This window comes from Notamacropus eugenii, chromosome 1 (assembly GCF_028372415.1).
Source record: "Notamacropus eugenii isolate mMacEug1 chromosome 1, mMacEug1.pri_v2, whole genome shotgun sequence".
Lineage (NCBI taxonomy): Eukaryota > Metazoa > Chordata > Mammalia > Diprotodontia > Macropodidae > Notamacropus > Notamacropus eugenii.
In genome coordinates this window covers 611,912,257-611,935,073 of record NC_092872.1, presented here as the reverse complement: position 1 = coordinate 611,935,073, position 22,817 = coordinate 611,912,257, and the positions used below count along the sequence as shown (strand labels likewise).

The 22,817-nt window shown below is 44.3% G+C and overlaps 1 protein-coding gene and 1 long non-coding RNA gene across 3 annotated transcripts in view; one reads left to right on the top strand and one right to left on the bottom strand.

Annotated features, from left to right (window-relative positions):
- Window positions 1–6,078, bottom strand: part of BIN3 (bridging integrator 3) — a 42,484-nt gene extending 36,406 nt beyond the window's left edge. The window contains exon 1 of one of the 2 annotated variants that reach the window (XM_072634875.1): window positions 5,879–6,078. In XM_072634875.1, the coding sequence (XP_072490976.1) occupies window positions 5,879–5,886 (8 nt within the window). In that variant the 5' untranslated portion in view covers window positions 5,887–6,078. Of the gene's footprint in view, window positions 1–5,183 lie in introns of both variants that reach the window. The other variant, XM_072634876.1, reaches the window with a different exon arrangement.
- A 64-nt stretch (window positions 6,079–6,142) lies between these two features.
- LOC140520727 (uncharacterized) lies at window positions 6,143–21,990 on the top strand. The gene is made up of 3 exons (XR_011972625.1): window positions 6,143–6,558; window positions 20,797–20,882; window positions 21,256–21,990. It is a non-coding gene; the product is annotated as an uncharacterized lncRNA (long non-coding RNA).
- Window positions 21,991–22,817: the final 827 nt, after the last annotated feature.

The following is a 22,817-nucleotide window of genomic DNA, read 5'->3' as shown; positions in this document are numbered from 1 at the left end:
CTTCTCATTTTACAGATAAAGAACAGAGGCCCAGGGAGAGGCGGCATGGTGGGGAGTGCCAATAAGTCAGTCAATAAGCACTTATTAAGGGCTTACTATACTGAGCACTGTGTTAAGCAGCTGGGGATACAAAGAAAGCAAAAGACAGTCTCTGCCCTCAAGCAGCTCACAATCAAGAAGACCTGGGTTGGAATCTAGTCTCAGACACTGACTAGCTGTGTGACACTGGATAAATCACTTGTCCTCTGTCTGCCTCAGCTTCCTCAATTGTCAAATGAGGATAATAATAATAGCACTGTCCTTGCAGGGTTGTTGTGAAGATCAAGTAAGATTATGTTTATAAAGTGCTTAGCACATGTCCGGCATAAAGTAGGCATTTAAATAAATGTTTATTGACTCAAATACTTTCGTTCCCCCATTCATCCCAGGGCCATAAGTTAGAAAATGTCCTTTCACCTTTGGTTACAAATGAAGCAGAAAAGACTCCACTCTACTGGGATCCGTAGGTGGGGAGACCCCAAAGGTCAGACAGATTATTGCAAAATTACTGGATGTGGACAAAGCTGCTCTTTTTCCTCCCTTAACTTCTCAAATACTAACAGTATTCATTATTTATTAACATTTATTGTGCACCAGATGAGTTCATGCCATGGCAGTAGGTTTTAGAATGATAGATTCAGGGAAACCTTATGAAAGGACATTAGGTCACCTAGTCCATTTCATCTCAATCTTTCAATCAACATGGAATCAGTGCATCGAACTGCAGAATGTACAAGTTGGAAGGGAGCGCAGAATTCACTTGATCTAATCCACACCTGAGCAAGAACCATCTCTACAACATTCTGGGAAGTGGCTCTCCACTTTCCTCTAGAAAAATGACTACTTCCTGAGGGAGTACCCACTGAGCTGAAATCTGCCTCTGCAACTCCCATTCACTGATCCTAGTTCTACAATCTGGTGCCAAATAAAACAAGTGTAACACTCTTTACAACACAGACTTCCAGAAACTTAAAGATGTATCATGTACCCTCTAAGTCTTCTCCAGGTCAAACATACCCAGTGTCTTTAACTGGACCCTATGCATAGCATAGTCTCTTCACTGTACTGATCACTCTTCTCTAGATGCTCCTCAGATCATTAATGTCTAAATGCCTAAAATGTGGCACTCAGAACCTAAAACAATACTTCAGATGTGTTCTGAGAAGCAAAGAAAACAGCAGGATGATAACCTCCCTTGTTCTGGATCCTATACTTAGTTAACTTGGACTAGGATCACATTAGCTTTGTTGGCAGGCACATCACACTGAACATCCAGTTCCACTAAAAACGCCCTTTTCCATACAAGCTCTTTTAGCCATCCCTTCCATGCCTTGAACTTGTTCACTCAAGTTTTTAACCCAAGCATGGAACTTCATACTTATTCCTACGAAATTTCTGTAGTTCATTTTTCAACCTTGTTGCAATCTCTTTGGCTCCTGATTCTGTTATCTAACAATTTAGCCATCCCTCCCACTTTTGTGTCATCTTAAAACTTGCTAAGCATGACATCTCTGTCTTCAGCCTCACCATTGATAAAAACATTGAACACAAAGGTCAATCCCAGAGCTCTGAGTCACCCTCCTAGAGCCCTCCCTCCAGGCTGACATTAATAATTACTATTCTTTGGGTCAAGTAGCTCACTCAGGTCTGTATCCACCTAACCATAACTATCACCCAGTCCACAGCTTTCCATCTGGTCTATAAGAATAACTTATAGGGGGAACTGCCAAATGTCTTGCTGAAAATCCAGGTATATTTATATCTACAGTATTCTATTCATCTACCTGTCTAGCAGCTTTGTCAAAAGGAAGTACAGTTGGTCTGATTCAGATCACTATAGGAAAAGGCAGAATGTGACAACTACCACAAGAGATGGGCAAAATGCCATAGAAGGAATTCAGAGAAGGGTGAGATCACATTTAGGGAGGGGAGAATAAAGGAAAAGCTTCATGATATAGGTACCATTTGAATCTTTATCACAAGATGAGGGAACAAGTAGTTCCATGTGGTAAATGCAGGGTGTTAGATCTCACAATGGCATCTGTACAGCCTCTTCCTTTTGAATTCAAGCTGGGGGGCAAGGGGTTCATTGCCTATACTTTGAACTTTTCCCAATCCTATGGCGCCATATTGAAAGAGCTAAAAATAGCTAGCGATTACACAGCACTAATGTTTGCTAAGTGTATTACATATACTATTTTGTTTGATCTTCACAACAACCCAGTGAGAAAGGTTCTATTATTATTTCCATTTTACAGATGAGAAGACTGAGGCTGAGAGGTTAAGTGCCTTGCTCAGGGTCACCCAGCTAATTATCCGAATCAGGATTTGAACTAAGGTCTTCAAAATTTCGAGGCCAGCACTCCATCCATTGTGCTAACTAGTTGCCTAAGGTGACTGGGCCTTGGTGACTCTTAGGCATGAATGTTTGGTATTTAGATTTCTCCCTTTTTTTGAATCAATCTGTCATTTTAAAGAGATGGATGTGAAAAAGCCACTAGCGATTACTAGTATTAGGATTAATTTAATCAAATTATATTCGTCTAAGATACTAAAAGGATGCAGATATAGTCTTGTTTATTCTCACAAACTGCATATGTGGCAGAGTCAATCAATCATTAAATATTTATTAAGTGCTTACTATGTGCCAGGTACTGTGGTAAATGCTGGCAGAAAAGCAAAAAACTGTCTCTGCTCTTAAGAAGCTGAGAGTGAAGTCAGGATGACTTGGCCAAGGATCCACAATTAGCAACTAAAGGAGGGCTTGAGTTCATGCTTCCTATTTCCCTGGGTAGTTCTTCACTCACACTACACTAATACTTTCTTTTGAGTTAACTTTCCAGGGCATACATAAACCTTTGTACAGGACAAAATCTGACAGCTTCTCCTCCAAGGTTTCTTTCTCCCAATCTTATCTGTGATCTTTAAGGTTTCAGAGAAGGGTGTAATGGTAAACACAATAAAAAAACTTAATTCTACTCAATTTTAACTCACTCCTTAGGGAAGAGGGTATTTACTCTGCTCCAGAGACAAGAAAGTAGAGAGGTGGAGAATCTGATTTGGGGCCACATAGTAAATAAGGTAGTGGAGATGAGTTCCTAGTATCTTCTTCTTAGCCAGATGCTCAGATTCCTAGGTCATCCTGATTAGAAATGGATGGTCTTTGAAGGGGGGCACACACCAACTAAACAAACAGGGGGGCAGGCAGGCCGCCTGCTCAGAGGAAGTTGGGAACAAAGGCTATTAGATCTTCATGCAAAACCCAGTGTGCAAAGGGCACTAATGTTAGACATTTTTCACCATGACATTTTGAAAGCACAGCCTGGCCCAGAACAATGGCTTCCCTCAGGGAGCCACGATCAGAATGCCCTATGTCTCACTCACCAATAGTTGGCACATCCCCTGAGCTTGGTGAACTTGACCCTGGGCTAATGCCTCCCATGGTGGCTGTACGTCACTCTGCCCATTTTTCCCACCCCTGGAATTCCAGACTTTGGTGAATGAAGAGATTGATTCCAGGAGCAGGAAAACAGTTCCATGCATGAATCAGATAGACCAAACCCTGGCTCCCTGTGCCAGCTATTGAGCCAGGAACTGAATGTGATTGTATGCCTGGTCACTAGAGCTTTTCCCCTTTCAAGGGGAGAGGGTCAAGGTCCACGCAAGAGATGACGTGGGCTAAGTCTAAAAGGAAAAGAGACAAATCTCAGCTTCAGGAGACAAAGCTGCTCTCTTTATCACTCTTATAAGGCAAAGTACAAGAGGTGGCTGGAAAATATGGCAGTACAGGCCTATGACAGCATTCTTTTCAGTTCCTACGGTAGCACTTACTCATGGACTATCCTCTTCTCCTAAAAGACCTCAGAAACCTGGGGCTACAGCCTCACTATTACAGAATATTCTCAGTAAGAAAGATAAAAACAACTTCCTAGAGTACTTCCCCAGAGAACCTCTCCCTCACTAATCATCTCCCAGGTTGAGAAGATGAGTTCTGTTTGATTTGTAAATTATACTCTGAGCACTAAAAGGCAACCGCCCTTTCTGGTTTTAACCTTGAGAAATCAGGAAATTCATGATGTGCTAAGCAGGGACGAATTTAGTCATAGGAGGGAGAGGACCAGGCTACACGCTTAAGAAACTGATTCCCCTGAGGAAGAATATCTCCTCTCTGACTGGCAGGCAGAAGAGACTCTGTGATTTGGTTCTAATAGGACTGGAACATTAACTTTTCTAGGTAAAGGCCTACAATTGGCCTCCAGCAGGAAAGGACATTAGAAAAAGGAGAATTCCTGGAGGGGCTTATTAGGTTATTGCTTGGGGCTCTACCTAATCTGCCAGGAACTGTCAGTTCAATATTTGCACATAAATCTTAACACAGCAAGGAGAAAGGGAATCAGAAGGGGTTTGGATTTCATACTACACATCTGTTCCTGATGTTTACTGGCATATCAGCTGCTTCTAGGCAGAGTTCAGTCACAAATGCCTAGGTAGAGAAATAAGCTACAAATAGCCCTTAAAAGAATGTCCATTCAAAGCTCTCTATGGCTAATGGACCTATCTAAAAAGCTTTACGGACAATTCTCCCAGTCTTATACTGTAGGTACAAAAGGCAAGGTTCGGCAAAGCTCACAACTAGACAGGGAAGTTCCTGAAAGTCTCAATAAAATATAAGAGGGTAAGGAGGAGTAAAGTGTTTTCTCTTCCAAGAACAAAAATTAGTCCGGTATACAAAGAACAACCTGCTTTGCCCAAATGGAGTCCAAAAGTCCATCAATCATCAAACATTTAATAAGTGTGTACTACGTATAAAAGATTATCAAGTGAAGCAGCAAATAAGGGTTAGAGATACTGCATAATAGGAACCTTGACGGTTATTATTCAGACCTCTGACACTTATGCGTGTGTATACATACATATATCTGTATGCTACCATGTCTTTGAGATGAAGATTTAGATACCACTAGCATAAGAGTGCTATAAATTTAAGATCACTGCTGTCGAGCTCTAGGGATGTGAGGTTTTCTTTAAAGCCCTTTCCTAAATGATTAGTCTGTTTAGGAAGGGTGAATTTTGGAGGCATGGTTACGTGAAAAAGAGACTAGGACCTGGAGTCAAGAAATAACGTCCTCAGTCCTGACGCTTACCGGCAGTGTGTCTTTGGACAGGTTACTTCCCTGGGGCCTCAGTTTCCTCATTTGAAAAATGGGGATATCAGCACGGACCAGTGCACCTCCCCGGCCTGTCTCCGTACAGCAGGCAGGGTGGTGCAAGGGAGAGGGCACTGGCTCTGCCTAAGTAACTAATAAATACTCGGGTGACCTCGGGACAAGTCACTTCATCTCCCTTGGCCTCAGCTTCCTCCGTAAAATGACAGGGTTAGCTTGGGTGGCTTCGAGGTCCCTCCTGGCTCTAGAGCGATGACCTCATGACGGACTTGGGGCCCGAGAGGAGACTAGATCCAGGTCGGCCCCGCCCCCCAGGGCTCCCTTCAAGTGTCCCAGAAGGACGGCATGGGAAGGGCCTTCCGAGGTCATCTTATCCCTCTCCAAGGTCCGTGGCTCGTGGCCATCCAGCCCCCGGGGCCGGGGCGGTTCCGGGAATCAGATCCGTTCCCGGCACTTCTCGTGGAAAGTTGGCAGAAGCGCCGAAGGCCTTGCTCCGGGACAGGCTCAGCCCACCCGCGGCTGGCGGGCAGGACAAGCTCAGAGGGGCACCCTGGAAAGCGGGGCGGGGAATTAAGGGGGTGAGGGGGTCTCGGGGGCTCAGAGGCGGAGTCCGGCGTGCGGCACGAGAGGGAGCCTAAGGAACCCCAGGGCAGGATCCGCCGGGTTTCACTCACCAGCTCATGGCGACGGCTCCGGTGTCCGAGCCCCGCGTTGCGGCCCCGGCCCAGGCCTCAGCCCGCTTGACCACGGCCACTTCCGGATTCAGGCCGTCTCCAGGAAGTGACGAATGAGACACTCCCGGAAGAGAGGCGGTGCGCGCGGCGCGGTGAGGGGGAGGGGTCAGTACCTGGACACGTAAGGGGTGGAGCCTAGAGTGGTTACCTAGTAACCCTTTCGCGGCGGAATCTGCGGACTACCTCGCTCCGCGAACCCTCCCTGTCCTAGTGCAGACTCCCGGCTGTGCCGGTCCTGGGTGCTCACACCTCTTCCTTGCCTCAATTTCCTCCAGCTGCAGAAATGAATACGACAGTGCAGTAAAGCACAACACGCATTTATTGAGCGCCTGCTGTGTGCGGTGCATAAAAGAGAAGGGGGAGGAGGAAGAGGAAAGGCAGCCCTGGCTTCGGAGGCTGAGAATGAGCCTGAGTTGGAGAAGCGGGGAGGACAGCGAGTGGTCGCAGGCTGGACCTAGGGTCAGGAAGACCTAAAGTTCAAATTCTGCGTAGCTGCGTGACCTTGGACAAGTCACTAGACCCCTCATCTGTAAAATGAAGATTAATGTAGCTCCTACTTCACGAGGTCTTGGTGAGGATCGGTGACGTACCACGTGTAAAGCGCTTTGACAGAGCTTTAGGTAAAACTAGTCCCGATTATTGCCGTCCCGTCCTTCACGCCGGGGTTCAGGGGTCACTTTCCACGTGGTTCACTGCTGAAGTCCAGTGGGGTGCCCTTGAGAGCGGGGACTCGGAGGGCTGGGAGAGTGTTAGGTTGTTGCAGAAGTTGGAGCCAGAAAGCGGTGGATTACACCCAATTCTGCCCTGCTCCGTGGCTCTGTTTATGCATCCAGTAAACACTTATTAAATGCTTGCTCAGTCCCAGGCACTGAAAACACGTACAGGAAATAGCCCCTGTCTGAAAAAGCTTGCACCCCCTGGCGGGGGCCTGGAGGACGCAGAGAAGGAAATAGACGAATAGAAACAAAGTATCCCTGGATCTGGGGCGGGAGAGCCCTGGTGCCCCGCGGGTGGGCGGGCGGTGGGGAAGGAGATCGGGCTGAGCCTCAAGCGCTGCGCAGAACCCGAAAGCCTGAGCGCTCGTTTTGCCACGAGGGGATCGCTGGTAACTTTGAAGACAGCGCTTTCAGGTGGATGACGAGGTCTCCTGCAGGAAATGGTACTTCAGTCCAATCCACCAACAAGAACTTAGGAGAGCCCACTGTGTGCCAAGCAGTGTACTGGGGAGAAAGAGACAAACGTGATGTAGCCCTGACTCAAGGAGCTTCTGTTCTATCAGGGGAAACCTGTAGTCATATAAGTCTACGGAAAATATCCACAAAGTAAATTACGGGGTGCATGACAGCTGGGAGGAGCAGGAAAGGCCTTTTGTGGGAGGTAGCATAGGAGCTGTACTTTGTGACAACCAAAGGGTTTTAAGACGAGGGGATGAGGAGGGAGAGCATTCCAGGCATGCAGAAGAGCCTGTGCCTGAGCGGGAATGGAATGTTACATGTGAGCAACAGCCAGGAGGTTGAAATAGGGTGATGGGAGGTGGGCATAGAGTTGGAAGAGGGAGTTCAAATACAGCCTCGGACACTTGTGACCCTGGGCAAGTCACTTAGCAGCTGTGTACCTCAGTTTCTTCATCTGTAAAATGGGGGTGATAATAGCACTCACCTCTTGTGGTGGTTGTATCAAGTGAAATAATAATATAAAGTTATTTACTTTACAATGCATGGCACATATGAAGTGCTGTATAAATGATAATAGTAGTAATACTACTAATAGTTATTGCCTCCCAGGGTTGCTGTGAGGACCAAATGATATAATAATTGTAAAGAACTTAGCAATAAATAAATATTATTTATTAGGGGGGCCAAATTTCAGAGATGTTTATGGAGGTAGCAAGATTTAACAACTCAATGGACGTGTGGTTAGTGAGAGTGAGGAGCCAGGAATGATTCAGATAAGGAACCTGGGTGCCTAGAAAGATGGAGGCACCTTTTATAGAAATAGAGATGTTTGGGAAAAGGATGGGTCTTGGGGAAAATATAGTTCTGTTTTGGATAATTTGAGATACCTATGGGACATCTGTGGGAAATTTCTCATAGGCAGGGGATTCAGAACTGGAGTGCAAGAAGAGGGGCCAGAGCAAGATACCTAGATCTGAGAACCAACTGCATAGAGATGATAATTGAATCAATGAAAGTTAAGTCACCAAGAGAGAAAATGTAGATGGAGAAGAGAAGCCTGACTCAGCAAAAGAGACTGGAAAGGAGTAACCAGGCAGGTAGAAGAACCAAGAGAAAGCAGGGTCACAAAAACCCAAAAAAGGAGAGAGTATCCAGGAGGAAAGGTTGGTCGGAAGTGTTGAATGCTGTAGGGAAGTCAAGAAGGATAAGGATTAAGAAGATATTCCCACAGTCAGCAATTAAGGGAACACTGATAACTCTGAAGAGAACAGTTTCAGCTGAGGGGTGAACTTAGAAGCCAGGTGTGAGAGGCTGAAGAAGCAGATGCAATGAGTGTACATAGCTTTTCCTAGGAGTTTGTCTCTGAAAGGGAGGAGAGATATTTTAAGGCTTTAAGAAGGTTTGGATATTGCAAAGATGTTTGGAAGCAGGTGGGAAGGAACTGATGGGGAGACACTAAAGGTTAGGGAGAGTGGAGCCTCCAAGGATGGCATAGATTTTCAGAGGCAGGGGTGAGGAAGGAGTGCATTTCATCGGTGTGGGACAGCTCAGCAAGAGTTTGGAGAATGCCATCTCTTCCTCACTCCACCTATCCAGTTATTTGCCAAATCTTTTTATTTCTACTTCCAAGGCATGGCTTGCATCTGACCCCTTCTCTTCACTCATACAACTACTACTTTGGTTGAGCCCCTCATCACCTCTTGTCTAGGTCATTGCAATAGCCTCCTAATTGGTCTCCTTGCCTCAAGACTCTCATCACTTCAGGGCTTCCTACACACAGCTGCCAAAGTAATTTTCCTTAAGCACAGATCTGGCCATGTGACTCTCCTACTCAATCTACTCTACTGGCTTCGTACTATCTTTAGGATGAACATAAATTCCTCTGTTTAGCTTTTAAAGCCCTGCACAACCTGACCCCCATCCCATCTTTCTAGCATCATTGGACATCAGTTTGCCCCCTTTCCTTCCAGCTCTTTGATCCAACCAAAGAGGTCTTCTCCCTGTTTCTCTACATTTCTGACTCCCTACCTTTGCACTGGTCTTTCCTCAGACCTGGAATGCATTGCCTCAGCATCATAAAGACCTGCTCTTTCTCTAAGATGAAGCTTAGGCACCCCTTCCTGCATGAAACCTTACTGAGCCTCCATCTGCTAATGTCTTCCAAATGATCTTGTGTTTTAACTTTTGTGTACAAAAATACACATTTTTGTATTTATATTCATGCTATATACTATATATAGCAAGTATATTTAACTATATATACATATGTGTGTGTATATCTGTGTATACATATATGGGGGAGAGAGAGAGAGAGAGTTAAAATACTTGCTTCGTCCTTTGGAATGCAAGCCCCTTGAAGGTAGGGATTGTTTCATTCTTTGTACTTGTGTCCCTAGCAAAAGGCTAGGTATATAGCAGGACCCTAATAAGTACCTGTTCTTTGATATTTCCATCTTATTACATGATTGGCCCACCTCCTCTTCTGACCACATATTTCCTATATGTGTGTGTACTAAATTTATATTATATATGTATGTTACTATTACTTGCCCATAGACCATCCTTAGAAAATACTTTGAAAGCTGCTTGTTACCTCCATACATCTTTCCTATGTTCTATGGGACACCTGTACCTTAGATTTTGTGAAGATTGTGGTTTTCCAAGATTCAAAACTAAAAACATAATTGAGATGATATTTATGTTAACAAGATGTGCAGGGGATCTGCTTGATGTCATTGAAAGTATTACCCAGTTTCCCAAGCTTATTCCAGCCTGCTCTCTTCCCCCATTCCACCAGGGGTCCAACTCATTGTCCATTTTTAGCACTTGTCCCAGATGTAGGTGCTAATTCAATAGACTGTTCATCCTAATACATGCCATAGTCTAATGCAATTGGCATTTTTTCATCCATTTAGTTTTTCCTATATGGATTTAATCTCTTTTGTATAATTTTGGATCTCATGAGGAAACTTGATGGAGTCAGCATGACCTTTGTTCTGACTTGAGTAGATGGTCTTACTACACACAGACAGCTAGCTGATTGCTATGACTTCAACGGTAACCAGTGGTTACTGCTATTACCCAGCAGTATCCTATATTTGTTGGAAGGGTCAGCTCCATTGGGTGTACCTTGGCAAGGGCAAGAAGGGATGAACTTTATTTGTTGATTATACCTATATAAACTTGTACCTGCCATTATTATAATAACAGGTCACATTTACATGACAATTCAGAGTTATGAAAGTTTACACATCTGGACTTATCTGATATCTTCATGATATACAGAACTGGCAGAAAATCCAACTCTGTCATATAACAAATGATCCTTGCAATAACCTAGTAAAATAAGTAGTACAAATACATCTCCATTTAACAGATGAAGAAAATGGGGCCCAGGCAGAGGGGGACAGACCCAGAGTCACACAATGAGTTTGTGCTAGAGTTGAGGCTAGAACCCCCTTGAGGATGGATAAAACATCATGCTCAGCACCAGGGGGATGTAGATATGATTAGAGTCTGATCTTTGCCTTCAGTTTCCCTGGGCTGCATCATCTTTTATTTTCTACCTTGGAAAGATCCCTCCATTCATGAATCCCCAAAGCAAGAGATGGTGCTTAGGTACAAGTACAAGATGTATTGTTATCTATGGTGAAAGCTTCCTTGGGGGTTTAGACCAGGTAGGGAAAGGGACACTGTTCAGAATAGTCTGGGGAGTATCTGTCTGATTCCATTCCTGGGCATCAGACTGATGGGAACTGTGTTTGACAGGACCATCTTGAGGTGAATCCAGTCATCAATCAATCATGTTCTTGTGTACTTCTGTCTTTCATGAGTTCAATGAAGTAAAATCCTAGCATCTGTGAAAGAGAAAAAAAGGGAAGGGTCATCACAAAAAACCACATGTAATCTGGAACTGTGTCACACAGAGAGATCCTCTGGCTATACCTTAGTGAGGGAGGAAAAATGTGCTGGAAAAATGTTACTCAGGGAAAGGCACCTCAGGTCTTTTGGACCATCTAAGCTATTACTATCTACCACCCCAGACATTGCCCAGCTATTTGGTACCCATAGCATTCTTGTTTGTTTGTTTACTGCTTTTATTTAGTAGCCATGATGTTCTAGATCAATTTCTCCCATTTTACCACACCTGCAGATTTTCTTTATTTTTCTCATGTACAATCAGTATAAAATCCATTGCTTGCAAGAGACCCTAGAAATCATCTAGTCATAATGTCAGATTGTCATAGGTTTAGGGCTAGAAAGTACGTTGAAGAAAATTCCTCATTTTACAGATGAGGAAACTGAGACCCAAAGATTTGCCCAGTATTACATAGTTCCTCTGATTATACATCTGGAGATTTTCTCACTATACAACACTGCTTCACAATCAAAGCCTCATTCAAAATAGCATAAATACCAGTCCCCACCACAACAACAACCAAAAACCAAGGTAGCATCTTTTTTGAAGTAGAGATTGTCACAGAAAATCTGGGTCATGTGGTAGTTGTCCTAGGAGTCCCCCTAAAAACATATCCTGTAGGACCTTGGGGTAATAGGAGGAGCACAAAAGAAGTTGGTTGATGTCTTCAGGGTTAGGGGAAAGTTGGAGGGAGGGGCCAATGTAATTACAATCAGGGAGCCAGAGCATTGGATTGGGGGGCAACATCTGTTACCAGTAGACCCAATAACGATACCAATCTCTCTTCTCATTCCAAAGTTGGCAGCCAGCAGTAGGTAAGAAAACAGGGCTACTCAGAATCTTGGGGCTGATATTTGTTCCAGGTTAGCTCACCATAATGTGGCTATATAACTAATTATTCTTGGGGAAGAAAGAGATTGAAAGCTAGCATCAGCCAACCTGCCTCTTCAAGGCTCAGCAGGGATGGGACTCTGTGGTTCCTTTGTGGCTTTCCTTCCTTGTCTTTATGTTCCCTTGAACTATGTTTTCTGTGCTAGGCTGTTCATTGAGAGGCCTGACGTTAACATAGTGCCTAGCACATAGTAGGTGCTTAATTTTTACTGATTAACTGAGGTTTTCTTAGTCACAAAAAACAGCAGATGGATGTGTAACAGTGACTTTGTGTTTGTCACAAGATCACTAACTGCTCCCCTGCCCCCTCCACCCATCCTTGACAATACTTTCTAACAGCTCTTCCTTATAATTCCAGTGGATGTCTTAGAACTCAGATAGTCAGAAGTGAAGGAACCCTGATAACCAATGGGAGAAGCTGCTCCCTAAGACCTTTGGTATGAATCTTTGGAAATGTGAAAACATAAGAGAAGCTACCCCCTCAGGGACCAAATTCAAACGCATTTTCCGTAGGGTTGCAAAGATTGCAATGCCTGCATGCGTTCCATATAGCACCATCTGCACTTCTGATCCAATTCAGCTATCTTGCATTGACTGCAAGGGAAATTGGGGCAGAAAGAGAGGGGCCATATCAGGATGAGCCCTTCCTCATTGAGAAGAATAAGTTGCGGGCTCCCTGGACGTTATGACAGAAGCAATGACACCAGAATCTTAAGAGATTATGTTGGTAAAGCACTTGGCACAGGGCTTGGCACATAGTAGGTGCTTTAGAATATTCCCTCCCCAACCCTCTTTGAACCAGGATGTCAGCACATTAATGTTAGATTTTGGGTACTAAAGGAGCTGTAGAGACAAATATAGTCCCCAAATAGAATCTGGAAGTGGAGGAATAGCCATCCTGAGGCAAAGGGAATGTCTCAGGATTCTCCACAGAGACTGCCTCTGATGTTTGGAGGAAGGGGACCATTTCAGTTTTGGTTTTACTCCTTCCAGCCTCCACTTTGTACCTGGGCATTAAGGTGCATCAGAGTATCAATAGCTGTGAATAGTTAAGAAATGTAGGTAAGGAACAAGGAGCCAAAAAGATAAAAACCAAGAGTATGCCAGGCTTGCAAGTCTGTACTGGGCATAGTCAGTCACCATACTGGGTCAAAGAACCCAGAAACATATAAGAATCAAGTGGGATTAGAAACCATCTGCCTGATGAGAACCAGAAGGATGGAGGGAGGCTCTTAGAGGGCACCAATAAAGGATAGGTTGGTGTGAATCCTGACTCTGGCACTGATTGAAGCCAGCTTTCCTTGCTTCAAGACTAAGATCAGTCCTACCATCTGCAGGAAGCCTTTCTGGGTGCCCCTTGCTTGCTCATACTTTCTCCTCTGAAATCATCTTCCATCCATTCTGTATATCTTGTATAAACTAATTATTTACATCATGTCCTCCATAAGCATATGAGCTCCTTGAGGGCCAGGACTGTTTTTGCCTTTCTTTGTATCCTTAGTGCTTAGCAGAGTGCCATGCATGTAGTAAGCCCTTAATAGATGCCTGTTGACTGAAAGATTGAGTTAGAGTCCTACCTCTGATGCTTGCTCCTTGTGTGGCTTTGGGTCAGTCATTTGACCTCTCTGAGACTCCCATTCCTCATCTGTTAAATGAGATAAGTGGACTAGAAGGCTTCTGAGATTCCTTCCAGCTCTATAGCTATAATCCAACAGCCACATAAAGCAAAGGGGCCAAAAGGTTCAGCTGATACAGTGATCATTGCAGACTACCAGCCACAAGAGCTCTGCTTCAGTCAGGGGATTTTTACTCTGGCTTTTATTTTGTCGTTAGGGTAGGACCCACATCCCAAGCATGGCTTAGGAAAAGGTGTTGGACACGAGTTAAGGAGAGTACCTGGTTGGAGGGGGCGGTGCCTAGATAGGTGGTGGGTGGGGAAGTACTAGATCCCAAAACAAAACTTTCAGGGTAAGAATCTGTCCTGGTTTTCAGAATTGAGTAGAGAGGAGGGACAGAAGAGTGAATAGCCACACGTGATTGAGAGGGTTGGAGGAATAGATTGACCACGATGCTCTCTGGTGCTCTGCATCCTGGAGACTCCTGATGCTGCCTGAGCTCTGGCTGCTTCTTGTAGGATTCCTAGCTTCCATTTCACGTTGCTTGCTGTGTGTGTGTGTATGTGGTTTTTTTCCTCTGGAGAATGACTAACTTTAAGGACTAAAAAAAAAGTGTTTTGATTACACTGCCTTTTTACCAACTGGGAGCATTAGTCACCATGGATTGCTGCAGATAACGGAGAGAGCTTACAGCAATCCCCCTCCTCCTCTCTGACTTGCTTACAGCACCCAGTGAGAAAGCAGAAAAAAAGAGGGAGAGAGAAAGAGAGCCCAGGTTGGAGTTGGGGGGAAACCCCCGTGAATTGGCATTGCCAGAGGTGCCCTGAGAGGATCATTGAAGAATTTTCTTGTCTCCTAAGTCTTGAACCCTTGGTGGGAAGACTCAGTTGAGGAAGGGGCTCTAGGAAAGGTCGATGGAGCCTTTGAGTCCTTTTCTTAGGATTTGAGATCATGAGCAGTTTATAGAGGATACTGTTTCCTCTTCCGAAGTTCTTGACATCATTCAGTCATTGAATAAAACTGGGGAAAGAATATTTGGTCCCTGCTAGTCTGCATGGAGGCATAAGAGAAATGAGAAGGTTCGCTCAAAGGATGCCACATCCCTGCTGTCTATCAGAGAAAGGGATGTTGACAGGTGAAAGGTATGAAGTGGTCAGATGATTGTGAGGATGGTGGCTGTGCCCCCAAAGCAGGGATCCAAAAGCAGTTGGTTTGGGCTGGTCCTCATAGCCTGGGGCTTAGAGGAAGCTTCTGAGCCCTACTCTTTGATCTCTAATCTTCAGCTTCTATCCAGAGACCGCTGCTTGCTTTAACACTTTACTGGGCATCCCATCCTAGAGATGACCTGAATCTAATAACAATGTTGGATCCATAGACAAGGATGTTACTCATCTTGACCTGCTGTCTAGCAGTTTAGATTACTTTTCCAAGAGTAGGGAAGGATTTAAATGGACATATTTCCTCTGAAACATTGTCTTATGTTTATGGAGATGTAGGCTTTCTTGAGAAATAGATGGAGCCCATGGATCAGGCCAGGAGGGGATGGAGCTGGATTCCTACAGATGAAACCCTTCATTCCAAACTTCTCAGCCCTACCTTCAGCACCTTTAAGTGTCCCACCCTCAAAAGAATTCATTTTCTGAGGGCCCTTAGAGTATACCAGTAGAGGAAAAGGTGGTATGAATTCTGTTTTCTTATGAGTTTACAGATGGTAGGGAAAAGTTAGGGGTCAGAAGTAGAGTGGGGAAACATAGAGGACCAAGCTAGAACTTTGTGTATTAGAGGCAGTATGGCATAATGGAGAGGGTGCTGGGCTGGAGTAAGGAAACCCTCCTGTATTTACTGGTTGTGTGGCTCTGGGTAAGTCATTAACCTCCATCTGCCTCAGTTTCCTCATCTACTGAGAGGACTGGACTAGATGACCCCTAAAACTCCTTTTAGATCTTACTCTATAATCCCATCAAAATTCCTCACTCCATGCTGAATCTCCAGGGAGATAATATTTAGCTTAGTAGGGTTGTATCATGTCATTTTCCTCCCAGAATCTTCAGTGTGTGTGTATTACCTGCTAAATGAAGTTCAAGTTCCCTTTGCCAGGCATTCAAAGTCTCCTACAATCTGATGTCACCATACCTACTCTTCCCAATGTATTGAATACCTTAGACAGCCAAAGTGGACGACTCTTTGTCCCTCAATCAGGATTTGTTTTTTCTACCTCCATATCTTCATTTTTGCTGTGTTTAAGTCCAAACTAGGCTTTGTGCCTGGAATAGAGCTTATAAAGATGAAAAAGGATGCAGCCGCTGCATGGAATGCCCTCCCTCTTCCTTTTTACTGGTTGAATTCCTACCCGCCATTTAAAGTCCAACTCAAGTGCTATATCTCCTTGAAGGTCTGTTCTAGTTCTAAGTCCTAAGTCCTTCCTTGCCCCCACCCCTTGTCCTATGACCCTCCCCCTCCCCCCATGACCTTATATAGCACCTTAATTTGGTACCTCTCCAGTACATTATTACTGTGCAACAAATTTTTATATTTCTACCTTACATATGATATATGTATATAAAATATATTTAATCCCCCTACTAGCCTGTGCACTCCATGAAGTAGTTAGCACAGTTCTCCATACACAATAGATAGATCTTTTTTTAATCAAAGGGAACAGTTTCCTCTGAAAAAAGTCCAAGTGTTTCCAGATTGGGGCCTATAGTCCTTGGCTTTGTCGGAGGAGGGGAGACTGACTTTCCTAGCCTGACAATGCCTTCCTACCCTTCTCTAGAGGAGACAGCCCCAGACACTAGGCTGTGGTGACCTACTAGAGCAGGTCATTATCTCTGAGCTCTGATTATACCGAAGGGCTGAACAGAGAGACCTCACACAGTCTAGCAGCTGCCCTAGAGGCATCTGTCAGCCCTGTTCCAGAGAAGGGAGATAGGAAGTGGAAAGAGGAGGGGGTTGGTTTTCTGATGGAGATTCCAAGTTGATACTCCAACCACTCTGGGTGACTGGAGGCTAGAACTCAAACTCACTCTTCTTGGGGGCACTGGAAATTGGAGACTGCTTGGTCCAGAATCAATAAAGAAATACAGTGATCAATTAAACAAACATTTATTAAGTCCCTATTTATTAAGTAAAATGTATTTAGGAAACAGATTTTAAGCTGCCCCTTTCCTCCCTTCCACACCAGAACCTGGTGTGACCGGGCCAGGGATGGCTGTGGAAGACTCTCCAAGACAGATTAGAGGAGTCTATGTAGGACAGTGAAAGTGTACTGGAGTCAGAATGTCACTGAAAATATTTCCTACCTATGTGAACCTGGGCACATCTCTAAACCTCCACAAGCCTCAGTTTCTTCATCTGAAAAATGAGGGGATGGCCTTTGAGGACTCTTCTGGCTCTAAATGTATGATCTAAGGGTCAGACAAAGCAAAGGCAAGAGGATAAAAAAAACCAACTAAAAACGAGGCTTCTGGAGAAGTAAGGATGGGCTCCTAGAAAATTCTTCAGCCTGCCACAGGGCTATATTCCTTAGTCCCCTCTCACTGTTGGTTTTTTTTTTTTCGACTGTCAGCATGCATTTATTAAATGTCTACCGTATACCAGGTCCTAGATACAAGCCCTCCAGGAGCTTACAGCCTAATGTATATAACTGTCTACAAACAAGCTGCATACAGAATAAATTGGAAGTAACCAACAGAGGGAAGGCATTAGAATTAAAAGGAATTGGGTAGAAGGTAGAAGTTTAGCTGAGACTTGAAGGAAGCCAGAGAGGCCAGGAGACAGAGAAGAGGAGGGGAGAGCATTTGAGGTATGGGGGAAACATCCACCCCTCTCACAGTTTTCATCATCCTCTCTGGGGATGCTTATCCTAGAGCAGGCTGGTCAGATCAAACACGTCAAGATTCTGGCCTTTTATGTGCTACTGCATATAGTAGAGATGTAGCTTTACAAATAGAGAGAGAGAGGTAGAAAGGTAGGAAGAAGGGAAGGTAGAAGATATGGGGGAGAGGTGGGTGAGTTAGGGTGATTGTCAGTCTAAACATGGTTCAGTACAAATAGCCCTGGGCTGTAAGTAGGCACAGCTAATTTAGAATCCTAGCTCTTCCTCTAATGATCACATTCAGCCTTAGTTTCCCCATTTATAACAGAAGGGGCTTACACTAAAACAAGGGTTCCTGACTTTTTTGTGACATGGAGCCCTTTGGTAGTATCGTTGAAGCCCATGGACTCATTCTCAGAATCATGTTTTTAAATGCATAAAATACATCGGACCATAAGGAAATTATTCCTATTGAAATGTAGTTATCAAAAATATAAAAAAGCCCATATTCATGAATCCTCCTGAAATTTATCATATCCCTACCTACAAGGGGTCCATGAACTAGATGGACAATTCAACAATTCAGACTCTGAAAAGTGTGATCAGGGTGGGACTGAGGAGCCTCTTACCCTTGAGATTGGGGCAGGGTCCCAGTTAGGGCAACAGGAGGAAGGACTTCCTCCTTTCTTGGGAGCTTTCCAACTCTCTTGCTTCTTGATTCCCAGTGTATCCTCTTAGGAACTTGCTGTTTGCCATAATGAGGAGGAATGTCTGGGAAATGATACCGAACAGAAGTCATGAGATTTTAAAAACTGGAGGGAAACATTTCTCCCTTGACCCATTTCTCCTCTCCCGTAAGCAAAAGCATGTCTTATGTTCATCCCCTTCCTTTAATTTGTTACTATTATTTCCTCCATATGTCAGAAAGGAGAGGGAGTTTTCTGAACAAGCTAAGGGCAGGAGTGCTGCTAGCCTGCTCTTTGAAATGAGAAGCCCTTCATGAGCAAAAACCTGGATGGAGGAGCTTTGATCCCCCCAAATCTTTCCAACATGGGGAACAGTGGCATTTTGTGGGTGGGAAAGTAATTGGAGGAGAAACTGGATTTAATTTAAAAGACCTGGGTTCCCTGGCAGATGTCACTTGTTAAAGGAAAAAGGTAAGGAAGTAAGGTTTGTCATGTTCCTACTTTTCTTCTCATGTCTCAGCCTCCAGGCTCTATAGACAGACACACATATCTGGATATGATCCCTCCCCTCTCCTGCCCTCCCCTCTCCTCCCCTTCTTTCTCCCTCCCCTCCCTTCCCTTGTCTCTGTCTCTCCATCTCTCTTTCTCTGCCTCTCTTTCTGTCTCTCTGTCCCTCTCCCTTTCCCTTGTCCTCCCTCCCTTCCTTTTTCTTACCCCTCCCCTCCAGCTGGCAACAGATGGTTCTAGGCCCCCTATTAGTCAGCCAGTACAGGGACAGAGAATGACTCCTCCAGTCAGTGGTACGGTGGCTCCCTGCCACCCTACCCAGTAAGTTTGCTTATAGAGAAAAGGCAGTGGGAGGAAATGATAGTTTCAGAGTTATTTTCAGAAAGGAAACAGAAAATTTTTTTAAAGGGTGAGTGTCCTGTGTTTTGGTACAAAATCCAGGAAGTATGAGGAAAAGCACCTGAAATCTTTTCCCCCCTAGCCCTCATCAGACAGCAATAAGGGATTGACCTGACTAGTGATGGCAGTTTTTTTTTGCTTCTCAATACTTTTTTGTTTTTAATAGGGAGGGTGTTTGTGTGTGTGTGTGTGTGTGTGTGTGTGTGTGTATGTGTATGTGTTGGACTGGGGTGTCTGGACAGAGAATATAATGCAGCAGGAGGTTAGAAAGAAAGCTGGAAAATCTTCCAAGACCCTTCCCACAAAGGCAGCTGCACCCAGATCTGGAAAATCTGTGATATCTTTGCTTGCTGGTCAGAGCTGGTTCCTCCCTTTGGGGGTGTGGAGGGGTCAGAAGAATTGAGTGGGAAAACCATGGAATTCTTGAGTTGTTGCTTACATGCATAGCCTATGTAGGATTGGCTAGGCTAGGAGGGTGTGTGCAGGGAGAGGAATACAGCTAGAGAGAGAGAGGGGGAGGGAAGGAGGGAAAGAGAGAATGTTGGTGTGTGTGTGTGTGTATGTGTGTGTGTATCTGTGTGTCTGTGCGTGTATGCGCATGCTCCTCCTTGTAGGAAAAATGTGTAGGGCTGCTAAATGTGATTGTGTGCAAAGATGAGTATATGTGTAACCAGGGCTGTGTTTTGGAGAGATAGCTAAAGTTGCTTCTCTTTACATTTCTAGGAAATCAGACTAAATGTTCATTGATTTAAGGTTGAAAGAGATCTTCATGGCCATCCCTGAGATTCTATTATTTAATCTAACCCCCTCATTTTATAGATGAGGGGTCTGAGGCCTAGACAGAGGTGAACAGCAAAGTCAGGACTGGCCCCTAGGTCCAGGCTCCCCTCCTACAAAGGACATGGGGTATTCAGTAGCTGACTTCTTTTGCATTTCCATAGAAGGAGAGAGTGGCAATGGTCTTTGGGCCCTAGAAACATCTGCTCAAGGATACAATGTAATGGGAAATTGCCGGGCCTTGCTTGGCAGAGATCATCAGGATTTGCTAGACCCTCCTAGATAAGAAAGTGTGAAGAGAAATTGGTGGGGGGAGAAGGGAAAGTGGGAGGGGAGTGAGGATAAGGAAGAGAGAAAGAAGCCACGGTGGGCATTACTAGAAAGGGAAGGCAGAGAGAGCTGTTATTATTGTCCATCCTTTGTACTCAAAGAGGACCAATGACATTACAATATTGGGGTCAAGGTACAGTGTTCTTGACTGTGTCTGATCAGTCCAGCCGGAGCTCAAAATGCTCTACCACAGGTCAGGCACAAATAGTTTGAACATTTGGGATAGAGATGTCTCTAGATTGGTGTATCTTGCTTTTCCTTTGTGTTTTGTTCATAGGGTACATGCTTTCTTTAATGTTGTCATGTCCTGCTGGGTGGTCCTGTCACATGTTTCACAACTGATATTAAAGTTCTCCAGAAGGACCGTGAGAATGTTCTTGTACCTCTTCTTCTGACCTCCATGTAAGCACTTGCTTTGTGTGAGTTCTTCTTAAAATAGGCTTTTAGGTAAATGTAACTTTGGTAACAATGGTAAGTCCCATTGGAGTTGTGTTCTCTGCAGTAGAGTTTGAATGCTTGGCAGTTTAGTTTGAGAAAGAACCTCAGTGTCTGGTACATTATCCTGCCAGGTGATCTTCTGAATCTTCCTAAGACAATTCAAATGGAAGTAATTCAGTTTCCTGGCATAGTGTTATAGACTGTCCAGGTCTGGCATACAACAATGAGGTCAGCACAATGGCTCTGTAGATCTTCAGTTTGGTAGGTAGTCTAATACTGTTTCTCTCCCACATTTTCCTTCAGAGCCTCCCAAATACTGAGCTAGCTCTGGCAATGCATGGGACAACTTCATTATCAGTGTGTACATCCTTGGAAAGTAACCTACCAAGGTGAGTGAACTTATCCACAGCATTCAAAATCTCACCATTTACTGTAACCAACGGTTCTACATATGGATGGTGCAGTGCTGGCTGGTGGAGAACCTCTATTTTCTTTGTGTTGATTGTCAGGCCAAAATTAGCATAAGTGGCAGAGAACTGATCCATATTTTGTTGCATCCCAACTTCAGAGGATGCATAGAAAAGAGGAGGAAGTTCTGGGTCAGAACTAGTGGTTCTATTGGTCACTTTCAGGGCAGTTGCGTAGTAAATAGTTTCAAGAAATGTAGAAGGAAAGAAAGAGACAAGAATAATAATTGTAGCCAAAGTAATTAGGAGGACATCAGTTTGATGAATCCCTCTAATACACCTGATGAAATTACAGGGCATGGACCTTTGCCAGAAAGAGGAATCTCCCTTGGAGCTGGGCGTGTGGATCCCTTATGGAGTGGACATAATGAACTCCTGATTGGTTCCCAGAGACTGGGGCTATGTCAAAGAGAATTGATGATTGAGGCACCCCAAAAGATGGACTCTTGTTGGAAGGAACTCTGTCTGCCTGCCCCTATCCCCACTATAAAAGAGCAAGCAGCAGAACTGGCTTTTCCCTGGGATTCTTTTCTGTCACTGTCTCTCCCCTGGCCTTCCAGTAGGATGGGAGAGGACTTCTTTCTTCTCCTCCATTACAATGGTGGATTGCAGTAGAAAGACATAGCACTGGCTAGAAATCCTGGAAGTAAAGGATATTTCCAGCATTGGCAGCTACTTCTTGAGTCCAGAGTTCCTGGTCAACCAGTGAAGATTTGCATAAGAGCATGCATCTAGGAGAAGTGAAACACTACCAGAATCATTCTGTACTTGAAGGACCAAAGAAAGCCATGCTGTCCAGGAGAACTCAGCCTTGTGAACTGCTCAGATAGTGCAGCGAATGTGAAATATCTACTCATCTGTCCCACAAAATTCTGTCTTTCCAGGGGGGGTGAGTGATAAGACATAATGAGTGTAATGGGCCAGTTGAGTGTTTGATGGGAACAAAAATGTATTTCTTCACGTGAGCCTTTTGAGTTCCTTGTGTTTTAGATTGTTTCTGTGGTAAAGGACATAAAAATGTTCTTCCGTACCTTTGTAGGAGGGAATTTTGTCACCCACTTTTGGGAAGGTGGTAGACACAAGTCATACCTATACTTTATTTTAGAGATTTACCTGGAGTTTTAGTTCAGTTGGAGGCCTGAGTTGGAGAGAGAATCTGATGCTCCAGTTGGGTCAGAACCCCTAGAATGACCCTAACTCTCTGTGAGCTCATTTTCCCTTGGGGACCACTTTATGTCAAGGGTAACAGAGTCATAGCTCTGGTAACTGGAAGGGCCCTTAAGAACTCTCTGTTTTTAATCTCCAATATCACATCCATTTTATAGGTAGATCAATTAATCCTAGAGAATCATAGCATTCCAGAATTGGAAAGGGCCTTAGGGGTCATCTAGTGTTAACCCTCCCCAAAGCGTGAATCTCTTCTAGAACATCTTTCAAAAGATTCCTGGTTCTGTTGCATTCAACCTTTGCCTGGAGACTTCCAGTGACTGAGCATTAACTACCTCCACTTCACCCTCTCCAGGACTCACTTCATCTTTGGACAGTTCTAATTTCTTTATATTGAACTGAAATCTTCATCCCTATATCCTCCACCCATCATTCCTGGTCCTGCGTTTTAGGATCAAAGAGAACAAATCATGATTATCCTTCAAATATTTCAAGACATCTCTGATGACCCCCTAAGTTCTCCTATCTAGACTAGTATCACCTTATCTAGCTAAACAACAACAATTATTTCAATCAATCATTGCTTGGTTTCAAGTAGAACTGGACACAGTACTCTAGATGGAGACTGCCCAGGGCAGAACACAGGACTATCACCTCCTTTCCTCTGGACTCTTGATTTTATTAATGCAA